Source organism: Manis pentadactyla, chromosome 1 (genome assembly GCF_030020395.1).
Source record: "Manis pentadactyla isolate mManPen7 chromosome 1, mManPen7.hap1, whole genome shotgun sequence".
Classification (NCBI taxonomy): domain Eukaryota; kingdom Metazoa; phylum Chordata; class Mammalia; order Pholidota; family Manidae; genus Manis; species Manis pentadactyla.
This window is the reverse complement of record NC_080019.1, coordinates 100,804,207-100,825,127: the sequence shown is the minus strand read 5'-3', so window position 1 is coordinate 100,825,127 and position 20,921 is coordinate 100,804,207. Positions and strand designations below refer to the sequence as shown.

Here is a 20,921-nt window from a genome sequence, read left to right as displayed (position 1 = left end):
ATCTGATAAGAAGGTTATACTGTAGCCACAGTAATCACTTACGTTACCATGTGAGGCTCCGTCCTGGCTTCTCTACGTGCATTATTTCTAATCTGTATTAAAATTGAAGTGGTGGAAATGGCAACCCCATGATTTCTAATGTCTTCCGTAATTCATTAAGCCTTGCTGGTCTGCGGAGGCACTTCCTGACCGCCCAGTCCCAGTAACATCTGCACTGTTTTCATAGAAGAACGGCAGTATCGCTGTGAAGACTGTGACCAGCTCTTTGAGTCCAAGGCAGAACTAGCAGATCACCAAAAGTTCCCGTGCAGTACCCCTCACTCAGCATTCTCAATGGTGGAAGAGGACTTTCAACAAAAACTTGAAAGTGAAAATGATCTCCGAGAGATACATGCAATCCAGGAGTGCAAGGAATGTGACCAAGTTTTTCCTGACTTGCAAAGGTTAGAAATGACATGTTGCACTACAAAATGTGTTTATTTGCTCTGAAATAAAATGTTATGCTGAATTTTCAGAATTTATGCAGATGGGAAATTTGGAATGGAAATGAGTCTGAGAAGTGTGTTAGTGACATGTTCAGAAATTATTTTTCCCTGGAAATTCTCATCTGTAAAATATTTACAATGAAGTTAAAATTAGTTATTTTGATCCAGATAGAAAATAATATGTTTAGTTTTATTAAAGTAGGGTTATCAGCAACTGAAAGCTTAATATCACAGTAAAATATGACTTAGAGGAAAAAACAACAGTTCTGGAGCAATAGTGATGCTAATTAATCACAGGCCGAGCAGTCAAACTTCCTCTAGAAACATTCAGATGATTAAAGAACCCCAATTGGTTGTGGTGCTTATTTAATGAAAGGTAGATAATTTTTGATAGATCAGTGTAAAAGATACATTTAATCTCAACTATTTATCTAAACTGCACATATGTAAAAGAAAAGAAAATCATGCTCAGTGAAGAAAACGTTACATTTCCCAAAAGGGAAAAAATATACACGATCTAAATGAAATAATTCTTTAGTGCTTATTTTAACAAAATGAAAATCATATTTCAGCACTATATTTTTTATAGCCATTTGAATTTAATTCAAGAACTTTTTAAAAATTTCTATTTAAGAAAACAGCAAGCCTGATTATGCTACAAACATATATAACCAGCTAATAGTTTTGCTGTTTGTTTCTACCAAATGGTTTTTGCCTTGGCCCACAAATGATCTCAGTAATTGTATTCATTCCTTTGCTTTTAAATTTGGAAATGTTCCTTGGAGCCTGTAAGCAAGAGTGGGAATAAGTAAGAGTTTGTCTTGGACACGCCACCTATTTCAGTTTACCAATTTTTGTTCCTTTCTTTCCGTAGTGCCTCCCCTACTTCTTCCCCTTTTCACCTTTATTGATTGTCCTGAATCCGCTTCTCTGGTTAGCCTCTTCTTGGAAAGAATCTCTTTTGGTAGACATTCGTTTTAATGCATAAGTGACTAAGGTATCAAATATAACCCGTTCCTTGAAGAGACTGAGTCAAAACAATGAATCTCTAGGTTTGAAAATTCAGACCTAACTCAGCTATTAAAAAAACATTTTGAAGAATCAGAAGGCTTTTCCAGCACCCTTTAAACTCATCTTTACTACTTAATGTAAATCCACATATAGAATAAAGGTTATATGTATTTAGCAAAATATGGATTTGTAATAAAAAGCACTTCTCCTAAATATAATTGCTTCCAAATGAAGAAACAAAATGAAATTAATAAATACAAATAAAAGTATTTATACAGTAAAGCAGTATCTCTGATGCCAGAGATTAAGTCAATTTCATTCAATTTTTGTTATTGAAAATAATGGACATTGGCATTATAAAACAAAACTTGACAGACTAAACACTAAAATGTAATTCATTCTTCCTACTAGAGGTGTACAGCAACATTTCTTAGGGAGATAAAACTTCTTACGTGAAGATTAATCCTGAGTCAACTCTACCGAATGCCAAAACTAACTCTCAGTTTTAGTTCCTTTGGTCAAACATTCAGTGGAAAACAATAAGGAAACCTAATTATCTGACATTGGATGAAGCTTCAAAACTCAGTTCTTGGTAGCTCAGCCAGATGGGTACAGCATGTGACTATGCTACCTGACATCAATCATCCAAGTGATATTTTTGATTATATAATTTAGCCTCATGTAGAAGCTACATTCTCTGAATATTTTCACTTTACTGAATACTATATTGTTGCTTTATACTTTAACCAAATGAAAAATCCTTTCTTGCATGATGTATTATTCTGTTCTGCATCTTTTAAGTAAAATGTTGGGCAGAGAATACCCTATCCCCCCAAAGAAGGGCAGGGAACAAAGGCTGAAATGCAAAAGATCAAAAGAACCCAGCAGCCTAAGCAAGGCTCTAGAAATTGGGATAAAATTCTATGAAAAGTGGAGAAGTGTCACTAATGACTGACTGGGTTGCTTCTGTGTTCATGAGAGGAATGCACACTTGTTTTTGTGAGAACCACTTGCCTTTTTATTCTTTCTACAACTGTTTAGTTAATAGCTGGTAAATCCATGGAACAACATGGATTTTATGCTAGATTAGAAGAAGCAAAAATAGGAAAATTCCCCTTGCTTTGCCTTTTCCCCCACTACAGGCCATGTACTACTCTTAAAACTGTGTCATACCCTTGGAGTTAGGGTACAGGAATGACTCAATGCACGGGCCAATCCTTACCACTAGATTTCAGAGTTTATGGTTTGACATGCATAATAGAATGTATGTCTTAAAACGGCATGCCTTTATGGGTTGTGAAGGTCATGAAGGCTGTGAGAATAGCAATCTGTACAGTGATTTTGGAAGATGTCCCTGACTCAGTTCAATGTTAACTGAAGTTGTTGATATCTTTCTCTTAACTATCTCAGTAACATTTCAACTTGTGTAGCAAATAGAGGATTGCATACTGTAGATAAAGATAGGGCTGTTCTTGTGACTCCACACACCTGTACTCTCCTGGTACCTTTTGTTCACAGAGATATCACCATTTGTGCTCAAACAGAGTAGCATTACCAACTCACTGACTCATGGGACAGGAAAAATAAGTTTATGTGCCAGTATGAATAGACTTGCAGGGAGGAAGCCAAGGAAGAGAAAAAATACGGGAAAGGTACTTCTAATTTATCAGGACATGAGAAAGGCACTTCGTTTCTTCACACACACTGCCACGTGCATAGTCTACACCATTACCGGAAAGTATGTGGTAGGTGCACAGAGGTCTTAGTTGATACCCAAATTTAGACTGTTCATCTCACAGAAAAATAAAATATGGGAAAGAAAGAGTGCTTGCATGTGTGGTAGTTTTTTTAAATACCCTTTTATTATAGAAAGTATTAAATATACACAAAACTAGATAGGATGGTGTAATAAATCCCCATATACTCAACTTGAATAATTTTCACACAGGGCCAATCTTGTCTCAGTTTTACTCTTTTTCGGTAATTTGAAACAAATCCTGAATATTATGTCATTTTATTCATAAATAGTTCGGTCTGTATCTGTAGAGAGTAGGGACTCTTTTAAACATAGTTCAACACCACCCTCCCTTCAAAAATAATGATTCCTTGGTATCATCAAATATTCCATCAGTATTCAAATTCCCTCTTATCTAATTATTTTAGAGATTTTTCTTTGAATTAAGATCAAAATAAAGTCCAGCATTGCAATTGGATGACATACCTCTTATATTGCCTTTAATTTATAGGTTCCCCCAGTTAGTAAGTCTCTCTTTCTCCTTCCCCCTTTTCTTCTCCCTCCTTCTCTTTCTCTCTCTCATATTACATTTATTTATAGAAGAAACTTAGTGGCTTTTTCTGTAGCATTTCCTCCAGTCTGGATTCTACTGATTGTATCCCCTTGGTATTGTTTAACATCTTTCTGCATCCTCTTACTTCCTGTAAACTCAGTGACATCCCAAGCCTTGATCAGATTTAGGTTCAATGTTTTAGGAAGAATATCTCACTGATGGTAATATTTACCTCCATCAGGAGGCACATGATGGATGGCCTAGATTCATTAATTCTTTATGGGATGTAAAATTCTACTTCTATCATTCTTTCACTATTTATTTTCCAGATTATTTCTGTGCAGAGAAACTCCCCTTCATTGTTTATTTGCTTACCCTAAAGTGCAGTTCATATACAAAAGGCAGAACACGTGGGTGAGATTTTTCCTTTACTAGTTTCCATAGTAATGATTTGGCTTCCCAGCATCTCCCAAGGATGACCAGTGAGGTTCTGTTTGTGTGTTTTTGAATATTATTATTGTTGAAAGATGAGATTGTTGTTTTTATTGAAGCTAACATTTCCCCATCTTTGGTCAGTAGGCGTCTCTTCAGACTGGTACCCCAATTCTTTCGACATCACCTATAACTTTCTCACTTTTGCCATAATGTCTTGTGTGTTCAATGCTTCATATTTGAAACAGGCTATTTTCTGAGGAATTTGGTTGCTTTGTTTGTGGGGAGAATCCCAGTGTGTATGTGTGTTTAGTGTATATTTAATCAGCAAAAATGTTGCAAACATCTTCTGAACATCACTGTAATCCATTATCTACAATATTTGCTTTTCATTATAGTCATTTGGATATCATATACACATTTTTGAAAAGAGAGGGAAACATTTGAGAAGGAAAAATATTCTAAGCTTTAGAATAGAGAAACTATGCTCATGAGAGACTTCCCACCTTATTTTTTTTTTGAGGGGCTTTATTGGTGTATCCACTTATAATATTATATGCTTTTCTCCCTAATTCATAGGATATATGAATTACATATTTCTATATAATATTTCTGTCTATATGTGTATCTACTATATCTCTATACACACATATCCATTCATTGGTACATCCACCTGCCATAAATTCATCCATCCCAGGGTTATATTGGGAAGCTGCTTGTTAAATTGTTAGCTAACAGCTCACTTTCCCATGGTGTGATGTGGATAGAAACAAAAATACTTCTTCAAATCTAAGAGGTTATATACATTAGATAGAATACTGCCTGCATGTTCTTAAACATTTTCTTAACATTTTCTGTTTTGAGTGTTTGCATTTGAATTAAGTGGGTATTAGCATTATGCGTTGTTAGAATTGTAGAGTGAATCCAGAACTGTACAAATAGCTAGTTGATTATAATACCCTATATTGGCAACTAATCCTTCAGAGCTGTATCAGATTCATTTTCTAACAACAGGGGTACTTATCTGTACTAGTGAGACACAGTCTAGGCCACACAAAATGTACCAAACAAGCCTGTTTCTTCTCTTTCCTCCTTCTCACCTCAACTTTTCCTTCTTAGTTCTTTAATTGCCAGTTGGATTAGTAATAAGATGACATTCTCTTTATGAATGTGTTCTTTGTCACCATTTCTTATTGAATCAATTGTTCTCTTAACAGCCTGGAGAAACACATGTTGTCACACACTGAAGAGAGGGAATACAAGTGTGACCAGTGTCCCAAGGCATTTAACTGGAAGTCCAATTTAATTCGCCACCAGATGTCACATGACAGTGGAAAGCACTATGAATGTGAAAACTGTGCCAAGGTACAGTGAATTTGTAGGCTACTTGGCCTCTCTCTGCTATCCTCTCTCTCTTAATCCATCACTTGCTATGAAATATAAAAACAAGCCTTGAGAGGGGAAACTATAAATATCTTGAGAAAAGTAGACTGAGTGTTATATGCTAAAAGGCATTAGTACAGTGTATAAAAAGTTAGTGGGTATCCTTTTATTTTTGTAAGGGAGGAAGTGAGGCTTAATGGTGAGTTCCAGCACTAGGTGTCAGACATCCTTGGTAAATTCCAGGTTCTGCTACTGGCTTGCTAGTGTAGGGTTGTTTTATAGCCTTGTGGAGAATGAAAATTTTATCCAATGCACAGTACTGATTTCTTTTAATAGCAGTTTGTGAGGAAGTCACATAAAGTTTCTGAATGCTTATTCAGAAAGAATGGAAGACTACTACATTTGCAGATTTTTCCACCCACATCTCCACCATAAATCATGACTTGGTTCTAAATTAAAGGTGTAGCACCTTAGTGGCTAGTGCTGACCAGGATTTGGGTGAAATGTAAGCACTGCACCTTGACCATTACTCTGAGCTATTGAACAGTGGTTCACATCATTTAATTTTCATGTTTCTCAATTAACTAAAAAATATCCTAGTGTCATGAAAGTTGACTACTATTTCTAAAAACTTCATGGCACTTGAATATCTTTCCTCATGCCAATGGAAACTGTGACATTTGAAATTATCTTCAGAGATATTTTGTTCCCAGATATGTAGGTGCTTTTTTCATTTCTTTTTTTAGTATAGTGTCCAAAGGAATGATTTTAATTGAATGGTAACCGACTGAAACACAATGTTAGCATTAACTAACACTAGGGGAGATCCTTGAATAAATTTGAGATATGTTAGTCAAAATGCCCCCTATTTTGTACATAGTGTGTCTTTGTTTAAAGCATGGAAATAGCACACCAGTTTTAATTATGTCATGGCTGGCATTTTATTATTGAATACTAAATATTCTAAATGAAATCAAGAAGGCTTTGAATATGGTCCAGTAATGCCGTTAATTATTTTGTTCAATGGAGTCCAATGGACACTATGAGCTAAGGATATAGAGCTGAGTAACTTATAGTCCCTACCTAGTGGAGCTCATGCATTGGAAATATGACAAATAACAAATAAACAAAACAAAACCAATAAAAACCAATAAACACAAACAAAAAAAACAAACAAAAAAAACAAACAATAAACAAAATTCATTCTTGAGTCATTCCTGGTCTTCTTTATTGTGTCCTTGACTTAAGTTTCTTGATTAATCAGTACTCATTTCCTAGCAGGTTTTCACGGACCCTAGCAACCTTCAGCGGCACATTCGCTCTCAGCATGTTGGTGCCCGGGCTCATGCTTGCCCGGAGTGTGGCAAGACGTTTGCCACTTCGTCGGGCCTCAAACAACACAAGCACATCCACAGCAGTGTGAAGCCCTTTATCTGTAAGTTTTTACCACTCAGCCCTCCTTCCTGCATCTGTCTCTTGTCCAAAAGGCACTATGATCAGGAGAGTGGCCACATGTGGCCATTAGAGGGGTCTCTGCATTACCTATTTATGGTCTTATCCAGTAGGGCTATTTTCTATTACAAGAAAATAGTTTATAACCAGATCCATGGTATTTTGTCTATGATCCCTGGGGTGTTTTCTTTTAGATGAAATCAATAACAGGCAGAGAAAAGAGTAGTCGTTAAAAAATGAAAGGGAAGCCTCCCCAAGATGTAGGATTTAATAGAGACAACCAGATTTGTCTTAACACTGAAAATGTTCATGGCTTTGTAAAACAGCAAATAACAGATACCACTAAACAAGATGAAGTGATAAAAGCCTGTTCTGGATCAGAAAGAGCTGGAAGAATCCCACCTGGCAAGTAGGCTCATGACTCTGCATGTATGTGTGTGAGTGTGTGAGTGGGGAGAGGGAAAGAGGAATAAAATGCCCTTTGATCTACTGGTTGTTGCCAATCACAGGCTGCAGATCGGTAGTTCTCAGTTGCTTAGAAAGCAGAACATTTTCACTTTGATGCCGGACATGCTCCTTCTATAACCTACCGCACTAAAGCACATTTACAGGCTGTGTGTTTTTAGGGGACATCCAATCTGACCACCTACATAGAACGTTCCTGTACAGAGCACTTCAGTCACAGTTTAAGTAAAGCAAAACTGAGCCCTTGTTTGCTTCTCGTGTCCACCCACTCCTGTTCTCTGTTTTGTGCTGAAATATTTCACAAGGAAAATCAGTTGTTCTCAGTTCATCTGGGCAGTGACTCTGGACTGCTTTTGATCCATTCTCGGCTGGGCTATAAACACAGTGACTCACTTAGTTGTGTTACAAACCTCAAGGCTGATTTTGGATCCAGATAGGCAGAGAACTGGTTGAAACATACTCAGTAGTTGGCAAGACCTCTGACTTGGGAACCCTTGCATAAGAGTTTTTGGACAAATACTTAATGGTTTGTAGTAGGCATATGAGACACTACTACAGGACCTGATGGAAAAAAAAACAATTTTCAGAGCCAACATGGAGATGCCAGAGACTAACCCTTCTCCTTTTTGCCTTGACACAGCCCTCTTTTGTGCTTCCAAGCATCAAGAGAGTGTCTCTTTTCTCTTTCCAGATTACATTAGAGTCCTATTTTGCTCCCAGGTCCCTGGGTGGTGTGAAGAGGAGTAGCAGATAAACAAAAGGGTGCTCTAGTCTAGTCTCCCTTGGCAAAGCTCTGTTGAAAGTCATAGGAAATAAATTATACAGTAGAAATTTTAGACTTCTTGTGTCAAAAAGGCATTCCTGACTCTAGGTCATAATGCCCTAAAAATGTACTTGCAGGTGTTTACAGGCAAAAAATACCTCATTCATTTCTAATTTTTCAGAAATAAAATTTGATTAATTCATTATGTTTTGGTGAGGAAAAATAAAGCAGAACAGGTTGCAACAAGTTATGATCACCCACTTAATGTTTTCTCTGTTATTGAAAATGAAAAAATCAGAAAATTTAGATTCCTATTTAAGATTCTGCGATCTGGAATTTTAATTGGGCCAAAGTCAAGTGTTTCACTTTAAAGCTCTATAGGGTGTCCCTTTCCAATCAGATTGCACGAACTGTTTCCCATGAATGTATTTTCTGTAATTATTGGTAAATTTAAATAGCAGATGGCATTCTTCAAATGTAAAATCTGACAGAGAACCATGGGGTAATTATGAATAATAGCTGTGTAATTTCAGAACAAAAGAGGAGTTGGTGTGGAGACTCTGGGGTGGAGGAGGTTCACCTAGAGTTGATATCTGTTTCTCACCAGAGGGCCACACACCACGATTTACCCCCACTGGTGTGTTTATGGCAACTGTCTCTTATTACAGTGTACCGCCAGGCTAGGGCCCACAGTCACCAGTGCTAAGGTAATTACTCACTGCCTTTACAGAAACCTCCAGCCTTCCCAAATAGAAACCACATGCTCTAATAGGCTGAACATATTCAAAATACCTCTTAATTTGTTTAATAAGTAGAAAAATGCAATGTTAACTGCTGGCTAATTCCTTATTACTGAGAAAATTACAGCAGAGTATAGACTTCAACATGAATTGAACCATTTACCTGGAGGCCTGATGGTTTGTGGTGGGCCAAGCCAGGCCTTCAAGTGAGAAAAACAAAGCCTCTGCCTAAGGAAACATTCCAGAGTCTATATTCTTGAGACCTAACATGGACACTGCTCATCTGTGTAACACTGGATACAACCAGGAAAGTCAAATACACCTTCTGTTACTCCAATATAGAGAAGCTCTTGATTTTCTTAAATCCATGCAGCTATAAGAAAGAAGTGTAGAGAGCAACATTTCTTTGCCAAAAAATTGCAAACCTTTCAAAAACTTACACTGTGGTTGAATACCCATCAAGACATTTTCTCAGTGCCTTTTAATGCCCAGAGGAGAGGTGTTGCTTTCTTAATGAGTGGACTTTTATAATTTCAATGTCATTCTATTTACTATTTCTCATTATTACTCATAGCTGAATTAGTATAACTAGTGAAAGTCTCATGTTTCTACCCTTTATATATGTTTTCATTAGCATATCAAAGAATTTAAATAGTATATATATTTGTTATATATATGGTTAACTAGTATGTACTTTTAAAACAGACTCTGATCAATGTATTCCAGTAGAATAATTTGAATTATAGAAGAAATCACTCACAATTTTTTCTTTGCATTAAAACTCATGTTACAGCCTACAGATTCATGTTATGAATCACCCCACAGTTGAAAGCTGTTTCACTATTACTAAGCACACTGATATATGTACTAATGCGTTTTAATCATTAGTAGTAAAAGAAATAGATATGGAATCACTTGGTACTTCCTGATTAGTGGTATGTAGGGTAATCTAAGCTCTGGGTGAGTTTTGCATGACTAAAGATCTTTAAAATCTCCTTGAATGATATTTTTCTTTAAATCATCATTGTTTTGACTTAGGAGCTCTTTCTTATTCTGCTTAAAGGCAGTCATCACATGAAAGCAATAAATGTTGCACTTTATCTTCAGTTTCATTTCTTATATAAATTTTTTCAACAATTACCAACAAGGCATATCATGTTTCTGCATGTATTAAGAGTACAACAGAAGCATTAAAGTAAACTCACACATAAAGTCGACTCAGCTCTACTAAAGTAAAATAAAAAGCATGATGCTTAGGGAGCAGATAGTATAATCTTGCTGGACTGTGAAAGTGGGCGGGACTGTTCCCTGGCAAAGGGGTTCTTAAGGGTTATGGAGTTGGGTCTGAAAATACACTCAGATCTGTTTACGTGTATGTGAGGAGGAAGATGTTCTACTTTTCTGGCAAGTTTACGGTGAAGAGGGTTCTTTCCCAGCTGCACCCACTGCTACGCTCTTTCTGGAACAGAGCTCTCCAAGCACTCTTCCCTGCCGACTGTGGTTGGCTGAGCCACCTAGAAATCAAGCCCCAAGATAGCCGGCCAAGATATGACAACAAGTGGACATATTTCCCAAGGACGGGAGTTTCATAAATGCAGGAAGGTTAGCACAACCACTGGTGTGAGGGGAAGTCAGAGGACGTGCTCATAGTTCATGGGAACCAGCAATGCAGGATGGGCCACATTCAATTTAGTTTCCTTTGCAGGCTTAAAATAGAGCCATTGTAAATTATGTCAGTCTTTCTCAAATCATGAAAATGATTGTTAAAAATGTCTCAGAATACACAATGTGCATTGTTGTGTGGCTTTGATGTGTGAATGATGAGAGTGTATGATATAATGCAAATTAAATAATGGTAGAGCAGTCACAGGCTTTTTCCCCCAGGGGAGAGGGAATAAAGGAGAAGTTTCTGGTCGAGGGAAAGGCTGCTTAATTTTATTTTGGTGCCCACGATATGGAATTCTTTAAATGGTATAAGATTTTAAAGGGCTCCTATTAATGTGTCATGCTTAGTACATCTTAAGACTTTAATTTTCAAGATTCTGTTAGTGTAATAATTGGGTGGGAAATCAATGCATGCTGGACTTGGACTTTTCTATATTAAATATTTAAATACACAGCTATGCAAAATATTATGCAATGGGGATGACAAGATATTTTATATATATATATATATATTTAAATATGAAATATTTGTGCTGCCTCAAGACATTTGTCAGGTTGGATGCCTTGCTTTGGAATCTAGTGAAATGGGGTTTTCTGTGTTTGGTGCACCCCGACTGGTGCCTCCAACAACTTTTCCTGGCTTCCTAATTGAAATTTTGGGTAAACCAGTTGTGATACTTGCTAAATTCAGAAGCAATTGCCATAAAGCCTGAGATTGTTTTTTGTTGTTTGCACACAGGTGAGGTCTGCCATAAATCCTATACTCAGTTTTCAAACCTTTGTCGTCATAAGCGCATGCATGCTGATTGCAGAACCCAAATCAAGTGCAAAGACTGTGGACAAATGTTCAGCACTACGTCTTCCTTAAATAAACACAGGAGGTTTTGTGAGGGCAAGAACCATTTTGCGGCAGGTGGATTTTTTGGCCAAGGCATTTCACTTCCTGGAACCCCAGCTATGGATAAAACGTCCATGGTTAATATGAGTCATGCCAACCCGGGCCTTGCTGACTATTTTGGCGCCAATAGGCATCCTGCTGGTCTTACCTTTCCAACAGCTCCTGGATTTTCTTTTAGCTTCCCCGGTCTGTTTCCTTCCGGCTTGTACCACAGGCCTCCTTTGATACCTGCTAGTTCTCCTGTTAAAGGACTATCAAGTACTGAACAGACAAACAAAAGTCAAAGTCCCCTCATGACACATCCTCAGATACTGCCAGCCACACAGGATATTTTGAAGGCACTATCTAAACACCCACCTGTAGGGGACAATAAGCCAGTGGAGCTCCAGCCCGAGAGGTCCTCTGAAGAGAGGCCCCTTGAGAAAATCAGTGACCAGTCAGAGAGTAGTGACCTTGATGATGTCAGTACTCCAAGTGGCAGTGACCTGGAAACAACCTCGGGCTCTGATCTGGAAAGTGACATTGAAAGTGATAAAGAGAAATTTAAAGAAAATGGTAAAATGTTCAAAGACAAAGTAAGCCCTCTTCAGAATCTGGCTTCAATACATAATAAGAAAGAATACAGCAATCATTCCATTTTCTCACCATCTTTAGAGGAGCAAACTGCCGTGTCAGGAGCTGTGAATGATTCTATAAAGGCTATTGCTTCTATTGCTGAAAAATACTTTGGTTCAACAGGACTGGTGGGGCTGCAAGACAAAAAAGTTGGAGCTTTACCTTACCCTTCCATGTTTCCCCTCCCATTTTTTCCAGCATTCTCTCAGTCAATGTACCCATTTCCTGATAGAGACTTGAGATCGTTACCTTTGAAAATGGAACCCCAATCACCAAGTGAAGTAAAGAAACTGCCGAAGGGAAGCTCTGAGTCTCCCTTTGATCTCACCACTAAGCGAAAGGACGAGAAGCCCTTGACTCCTGTATCCTCCAAACCTCCAGCAACATCTGCCACAAGCCAGGACCAGCCCCTGGATCTAAGTATGGGCAGTAGGAGTAGAGCCAGTGGGACAAAGCTGACGGAGCCTCGGAAAAACCACGTGTTTGGGGAAAAGAAAGGAAGCAGTGTTGAAACCAGACCATCCTCAGATGGTTCCTTGCAACACGCGAGACCCACTCCTTTCTTTATGGACCCTATTTACAGGTAAGGGAGGATGGGAGATGGTTCAGTGTGGAAATATATGCGAAAGGTCGTGTTTACACTATGTACTTAGAAATCTTAACAAACCATTTTTATTATGATTCTTACAAAGCAGAAAGTAAACTTGTTTGATCTAGTGAATTCGTTTTTTTATTCAGAAAGTCGACTCATTAGGCTTGGACTTATTTTTGGATGTCTCTGAATTTGGGGTTTTGGAATAGGCCCACAGAGTTCTTTCCCTTGATAATAAATTTATTTTTAAACACAATTTTTTTTGAAGTGGAAAATATGGGAAAGCCATATTTAAAGCAAGTTGTCAAGTGGCAGAAGAATGAGGCTCCTGAAGGATTAATGCAAATATGTGTGGGTACTTAAATAGGTCAGGTTATTTGGAATGAGATGGGATGTAGAACAGCAAGAGCTTACTCTCTGTTCACCTACCGGCACATCCTTAATAAGCACTGGTCATACGCTGTTCCTAAATAAATTGCCTGAGAGCCCCAGTAAATGAAACAAAAGTGTTTAGTATATAATGTGAGTGATCAGCTTAAAAACATGTCTCTGTTTAATGCCTTCATTGTTCAGTTTTCTTCGATGCATCCAAAAATCCTTGGGGGGAAACATATATGCTTAACAAAAAGCCTCTTAGGCAGTATTCTGTCACGCTCATCTGTCCATTCAGAGTGATTTAGTTTTTAAATATTAGCTTTCTTTAAAAAGTATGAATAACGCTTGTTATGTATTTTAAATATTTCCAAGCATTTTCACATTTACTTTCCCACTCAAATCTTGAACATCATCAAGAGTCAGTGGATAATTTTTTATTGGACTTATTTAAGATGGGAGTATTTGCATATTTTTGCCTGATTCAATTATATGAAGAGACAATTTTGTGCTATTCTTTTATTCAACAATATTTGCTTAGCTCCTATTACTTAATAGGTACTAAGGTTGCAAGCTCTTTTCACTTAAAACTCTTTTTCTACCTAAACTATCAGTGATACATTAACCAAGAAATACTGCCAGCGCATTAAGGGCTACTACCACTTGAGCATGGAAAGGGGAATAAGACAGGACAATACAAAAATACCTCAGAACCATGAATACCATGCTTGGGCACTTCAAAAAAAATTTTTTTTTAATTGCTGTGACAGTTCTATTAGTAGAGAAGGAAAAAGAAAGGAAAACAGGTTTTTCCTTTTTTTGTGTGTATCTTGCATGTTACACATTGCCAGTAAGGTGGTATTTCCAACCCAGTGACATATCTTAGTCCTTTGTGAAGATAATTTCTCAGACTTCCTTTCTTAGACCCTCCCAAGGGGCTTCCAGTTCTTCAACACACCCATTATACTCTTCTCTATCACCTCCTAACCTGGCTGTTGCTTAATCTAATTTTAATCTTCTCAGGTATTTCAGTCACAGTTAAGGCTCCAGGTCTGTCATTTTACCAAACTAATGGGAGACCTAAACCCCAGTTTTAGTACAAAACATGGGTTGAAATCTCGGATTCCCTTATCTTAAACTTTTTCATTCATAAAGTGGGTATAAGAATACCCATTTTAATGAGTGAAATAGTGTATGCAAAACATAGCATATATAAAATTTCAAGAAATGATAGCTGTTTTATTCATTTTGATTCTATCTTAAGTGAACTTATTCAACATCATTTAAAAGAAAGTTACCAACAGTTGGTGAAAGAAATTCATTCAATCCATGATGTCATTTCCTATAGGCTTAATAGAAAAGAGAATGACAAACACTTCTAAAAAAAACAGAAGAGATGTACAGATAAGTTTATATGTCTCTCCTATTCTTCAAAAAGTTCCTCCTTCTCTTCCCACACCATCGACTTTACCTGCCTATTTATCAGCAGTGGCATCTAAAAGATGCCTGTCACTTAAAGGGTGTCTAGCAGGGTATAAAGTAAGCTTAGAAATTCTCCTGCTGTCATTGGCAAATATGGAAGAAATATAATGACTATTTGGGATGTTAGAAAATGACTTTAATTTTTAAAATGAACTCTGTCCTTATGATTTCAAAATCACCAAGCATCTTACCTATATTTGAAATGGGAAGGTACAAATTTGTGACCAATGCCTCTGAGTTTGTAACTCCTTTTTTTATATTTTCTCGTTTTATTATTACTAGTCATTCAGTAGGACTTTCCCATTAAAATAGGACCCTGTTTCTCTGATTGCCCAGAAGTGCCATGAGTGTTCTTCAAGAACTGAAAGACTTAATGTTTTTATTGCTGTGCTTCCCAGAAACCTACCATTTGCTTTATTGTCAGCTGCTTTAAATGTCAGTGATTATGTTGTGATGGATATATGAGACTGATTCATCTCCAAAACCTGATTTTAACCTTTCAGAGTAGAGAAAAGAAAACTAACTGACCCTCTTGAAGCTTTAAAAGAGAAATACTTGAGACCTTCTCCAGGATTCTTATTTCACCCACAAGTAAGTATTTTGAATTTGAGACCTCAAGCTTGTAAACTAACTTGTTGATCCTGAAAAGCAGGTGCAATGAAATGAAAGAAATCTTGAGAACATTAGGATTTCCTATGACGCTGGTGTGGAAGAACACAGGAAATTCTAGCAGAATGAAAAACCAAACTCTTTAAGGAAAAAGTAATTAATATATGCATCAAAATAACATAGTTTTGATATTAACTTTTTGTCTACTATTAACTACTTACTGAGCCAAAGTGTGTTTTGGAGTATTTTCAGTGAAGAAAATAGATATTGAAGTTGTCTTTTGGGTTTAAAAAATTACAGATAGTTAGAAAAGGATCATAGTGTGACTTGTCCCAAACTCATGAAGGTTATTCACGTTCTTCTGGTGCTTAGATAAAAACAGGAAATGAGTCTACCTGACAAGTTATTACCATAGAGGGTGAAGGAATTTATCTAGAGATTGCTGGGCATTCCAGCTAAGTTCTGTAATTGTACAAGAATTCACCACAGTACACAGAGCTATTTGCTGAATGGAGTTGTGTCCACTTATCAAAATATGTACAGTTTCTCATTGCAAAGAGAATGCAAAGCAGAATTATCCAATTGTTTTATCCCTATGTCCTACATATATGGTTGTTTTAAAAAACTGGCTTACATGTCAGTCAGAATTGGGTTGAAAGCACAAATGTTTTATAGAAAGTTATGAGGTAATTAGATCAAATAATCTTGGGATATGACTCCCCCTGTTCCCCATTCCCACTTCTTTACCTTTTCTAGTACCTTTTCACAGTCATGAACAACAGTGTATGAGAGCTGAAATACCATCTTCTGGGAATAGCTGGAGAAATCTATCATTGTTCAAAAATCCTATTTCAACTGAAAGAACATATGATTTAGTATAAAAAGGGTTACAAATATTCTAGTTGATATTCATTTTATATAAGAAGGCTAAGGAATGATGTCATTTCCATAATTACCTTAAACAAGTTCTAAAGTAGTTAAGTGTTTATCAGGTACTTATATTTTAAATTTAGGCTGATCTAAATTGCACTTGTAGGCCTCATTGACTAATAAACCTGAATATAATATGCATTTTGTGTCATTGCACAAAAAGTATATCTCTCTTGATAACTTCCTTCTAACTAAATGCTTATAAGGGTGTTATAGTTATATACATTTAATTATAATAATCATATTGTTTTCCTATTCTAATTATCTTTAGAATCTAGTAATTAATCATTTCAAAATTTAGTGCTATGGGTACATGTTATAATGGAGAAAAAAAGACTGGGGATCAGTGTCTTTGAGCAACTAGGTCGATCTGGCTCTCAGTTTCCATATCTGTAAGAGGAGGGAGTTGGGTGTAAGGTCTCTATTTCTGAAATTCAGATTTTAGCTAGCCAAGGTAAATTTACTGGTTCATGAGATGGGCAGTTTTTTCGGCCCACCAGTAATTCCACATGTGCATACAGCTGTTATAAACATAGTATGTGCATATTTTTAATCTAATAATATCAGAAAATCTGCTATGTTTTAATATTCCCACAGTTAAGGAGGGATCACAAAAGATGAGGCACATGTACAGTGCTTGGAGAAGAGCTATCATTCCCCCCAGCCTCCCTCCCCCCACCTTTGTGAGCATGTCTGTGGAAGCACAGAGGCAGAGGATTTCCTTGCCGCATGCCAGGTGTTGGTGTAAGGGACTGCCTATTCCTGCATGTTGCTATTTGAAAGGAACCCCAGAGTGATAATCAAAATATTTAACACCTTGTAGATCATGCATACTGACCAATCAGAATAGACTCTATCATTCTGGAGCAGGGTCCTGAAAGCCTTTGCTGCACCAACTATTAATGCTTTAGCTGTGGGCTGGCAGGGTGCTCAAAGGGTCTTTCAGGAGGAGTCCAGGGCAGCAGGGGAACCTTTGGGTGCTTGGGAAAGAAGCTGTATACAGAACCAACTACTACAGAAATATTTCATTCTTTTTATAGCCATCATGGCCGTTTTCATGTGTACTGGCTATACATTACACTAGTGGCATAAAGACTGTCACCTGGGAGAAGCTTGGCTTACCCCATTTTCACCAAGCCCCCACACCGGTCCCTCTGTTTTCAGAAAATCTGCCTCACATGTTCTGAAGTTTCAGCAGAATTTTTTTGTTCATTCTAGCATACTCTATCAATTCCAACCTTGCCTCTAAGATCCACCTTCCCACAAACAAAAACAAATGCACAAAAAAAGACTGCCCGGGATTTGGGGCCTGAAATAACTGCTTTACAACTGGGTTTACTACGTATTACCAAAAATGCTTAGATTTTGTGCAATGAAGCACCTCTCTCTGAGCCCTCTTTGTCAATGTAATGGGACACCCCCTCCAGTCTTACCAGGGCAGCTGCAGGGGTCAGCCTAGCGTTTGGCATGCAGAAGAGCCTAAAGGAGGAAAAGCTCTTAGTGTTAATGGATGCAGAAGTCTTTTCTCTTGAATACACAGGAATGTCAGTAAAATCCCCTCCTGCCATCCCCCCGAGACCAATTTCTTGGTGGGGCTGTAGTCTGTACCCAGAAGTACTTGGAAAGATGCTCACTGTGTTCTTGGCGCTGCATCTTATTTGACAGCAGTAAGAGTGACCCAGAGCAAGAAGCTAAAATGAAAGGGCTTTCCTTTACTCCCGGGACTTGCCATGATATTATAAGTTAAACATGGGTAAATATAACCATTCACCACTTCATTTCCCATTTAAGTATTGGAGCAGAGCACACAGTCCCTCTGGGGCTTCTGGATCTTTGTCTTCAGAATGGGAGTAAAACCTGCCCCGTCTATTTCTCAGGGCTATCTTAATATCAAAGAGGAGATCATATATTCTCAGTGTTTTTGGGGAAACAAATAAATAGATATGTAAATCCTATAAATAGATATATAAAGTGATATTCTCCAGGCAAGCCTGATTTTACAATTTTTGCATGTCTTCCTATTCTACCCGGCATGTCCCTCCCCAGGGCATAATTCCTAATCAATGAAAGGTGAACACTGCAATAGGTACTTATTGAATTTTATTAAAAATTATTAGGCCATCTTACTGCCTTTTGGAATAGTAATAATATATATTTAAAAAATCATTGTCAAAAATACTTTGAAGTTATAGGAACACATACATCAAAATTAAAAGATACACATATATATATATATATATATATATATATATATATATATATATATATATATATATATATTTTAATCATTCTCCTGGTCTAAATTCCTCTCTTAGTTCATTTCTTAAAGAAGTATGTTTGCTCTGTCAGGCCACTAGAGTACTATTTAACCTTCTATTTTTCTCTTGTAAACAAGTTAGTTCAATATAACTCATAAGGGGAAATAAGCGCCATAGAGGTTCTCCCTGGATACAAGGTTGAAATTGCTTGTGGATTCTTAGTTTAGATTATAATTTTGAAAAGGAGATGTCAGCCACCAGTAGGTGAGCTGGAGAGAGTGGTATCACATGTTCTTTTCATTGGGTTGTTTGCATTTGGGGAACTTTGAATTCACATCAATAGCTCCTTTGAACTGCCATAGGAATCATTTGGTAATTGCACTATTGTAAGATTGGCACTTATTCTTTGATTTGCTTTTCTTATACTTAAAATTTAACTTTTGGTTATTTATGCATTTAATTTTATAGATGTTTGGCTTTGTGTCCATATACAACAAAGACTCGTTTTTACTTCCATTTCTGTCCTGTATGCATTCATTTTTATTTTCTTCCTTTTAAAGTGTCTAACCACCCTGTTACAGCATCCCAGGAAACTGGGAAATTTTTTCTTTCCCCAAGTTTTGATTTATATATTGATGTGAAAAATCACTTCACTCTTTTGCCCTTCCTCTTCTGGTTTGCTTTCAACAAGTATTTGTTACTGTTAGATTTTTCTGCACTACAACTTCTATCCTTAAAAACTATGTATCTTTACTATTTAAAGATACCATAACTTAAGAAAGCAAGATATATTCCCTTTACCAAGTAAAATGGTATTTTTGTGTTCTGGAAAATGAACATTGGTGTCCAAAAAAGCCTTCTAACTTATTGAAGCTTTTCCCAGTTATTCTTTCATAAATAACTAGACATTTGTAGTTCTTTTCATTAATATCTCTAGGTGTTCTGATTACTGATGGTCTGAGTCCCATGCCAGTCAAAGTGAAGCGGTGCCTTATAATACTTTAACCTTTTGTTACTCAGTGACTCTCATTTGAGTATCTTATTTTCTTTTTTATTAACATTTTGAAAATGCAAGAGATTAGATTTTTTTTTGCCAGAAATTGCTTCGTTTTTTATTTATTAAAGTATAGGACTCTTGTGAATGAAAAGTAAGTCTTTGCCTTGCTATATTTAAGATTTGGTAGTAGATAGCCTGTAGTACAACATTCTGGCTTATAACCTTGATTCTAAAATTTAATTTAGGTAAATAGAGGAAACTCAGCAGTATTATGAAAATAGTTAATTTTCATTTCCAGAGCTTTTACTCGAGGTACAGTTACATGATAAGCAAAAATTACTTAGTAAAAATGTTAATTTTTCAAAGGATACATTGTAATAAAGATACTGATCCAGAAGTAATTTTTGTTTTTGTTTCAATTTTGCTCCCAGTTCCAACTGCCTGATCAGAGAACTTGGGTAAGTTTCCTACTTATATTTTTGACTAAAATAATATAGCATTAAAAGCAAAACAACTTAAATTATAAGTTACTGTACAGACATAGGGAATTCTGAGCTCCTTTCCATTATATGATAGGCTTCAGCAGTTCATTTCCCAGCTTGGTCAAGCTGCAAAATATATATATATACACACACACACACACACACACTTAAACACTTTCAATTATACTTGGGCATTTAGTGAGCTATACTTGGTTTATGGAAGGGAGTTTATTCTATAAATATGACCCATTCCATGTGACTATACCTTGATGTAGAACTCTTCCTGGGCGCTTGGCATGTTGCCAAAAAAGGATTCAAGATGGGTCATTAAGTGGAAACAACCATTATTTGGGGGAGCCTGTGTCAGCATATTAAAGATTTTTTTTGATAAAACCTTCAGAAGGATAATGCCCAATCTTATGTGTAGACACAAGCTGACATTGGAATTACACTTCCATATATCCCAGGGCAGAACTTGGTTCTGGCTATTTGGAGTAATAAGAATGAATACATGTTTATCAGTCTCTATCTAACTAGTGAATGGATCTTTTAGCACTGGGGCTCACTTCCTCAACTTTCAGTTACAATTTCCAGATACAGTCAGTTTTCTGGTAATGATACTACCAGACAGCTTTGTTTTTTATTCAAGATACAAAGAATACCGCTTACTTAGTTTTCACTACCAAGTAGAGCTTGGGTCAATGGAAACATGTAAATGCATATACTATAAAATTTCCCCCAAGTATATGTGCTTTTGTTTCTACCTTCTCTTCTTCACTCAAAATTATATGGTTCTGAGCTTTGGGTAAAATTTGGAATATAGTTCAATTTTCTTTTCATCACCATATAATTATACATAAACTATTTTAACATTTACTATTTCTTCTGTCTGGTATTAGTTTTCCTTTACCAGAAATTCCTCCTATTTTATTTCTTCTGTGGGATATGTGATGAACTGTAATTGTTCTCATCCTGATAGACTTTTTTTTTTTTTTGAGAGGG

The 20,921-nt window shown here is 36.7% G+C and overlaps 1 protein-coding gene across 10 annotated transcripts in view; it reads left to right on the top strand.

Annotated features, from left to right (window-relative positions):
* The window catches only part of MECOM (MDS1 and EVI1 complex locus), a 526,926-nt gene that overhangs the window by 484,480 nt on the left and 21,525 nt on the right, over positions 1 to 20,921 (top strand). For 5 of the 10 annotated variants that reach the window (XM_036898345.2, XM_036898353.2, XM_036898354.2 and 2 more), the window contains 6 exons: positions 227 to 443; positions 5,434 to 5,581; positions 6,878 to 7,034; positions 11,424 to 12,780; positions 15,147 to 15,234; positions 19,869 to 19,895. In XM_036898345.2, coding sequence (XP_036754240.2) covers positions 227 to 443; positions 5,434 to 5,581; positions 6,878 to 7,034; positions 11,424 to 12,780; positions 15,147 to 15,234; positions 19,869 to 19,895 — 1,994 coding nt within the window. The remainder of the gene's footprint in view (positions 1 to 226; positions 444 to 5,433; positions 5,582 to 6,877; positions 7,035 to 11,423; positions 12,781 to 15,146; positions 15,235 to 19,868; positions 19,896 to 20,921) is intronic. The other 5 variants (XM_036898346.2, XM_036898356.2, XM_036898348.2 and 2 more) reach the window with 5 other exon arrangements.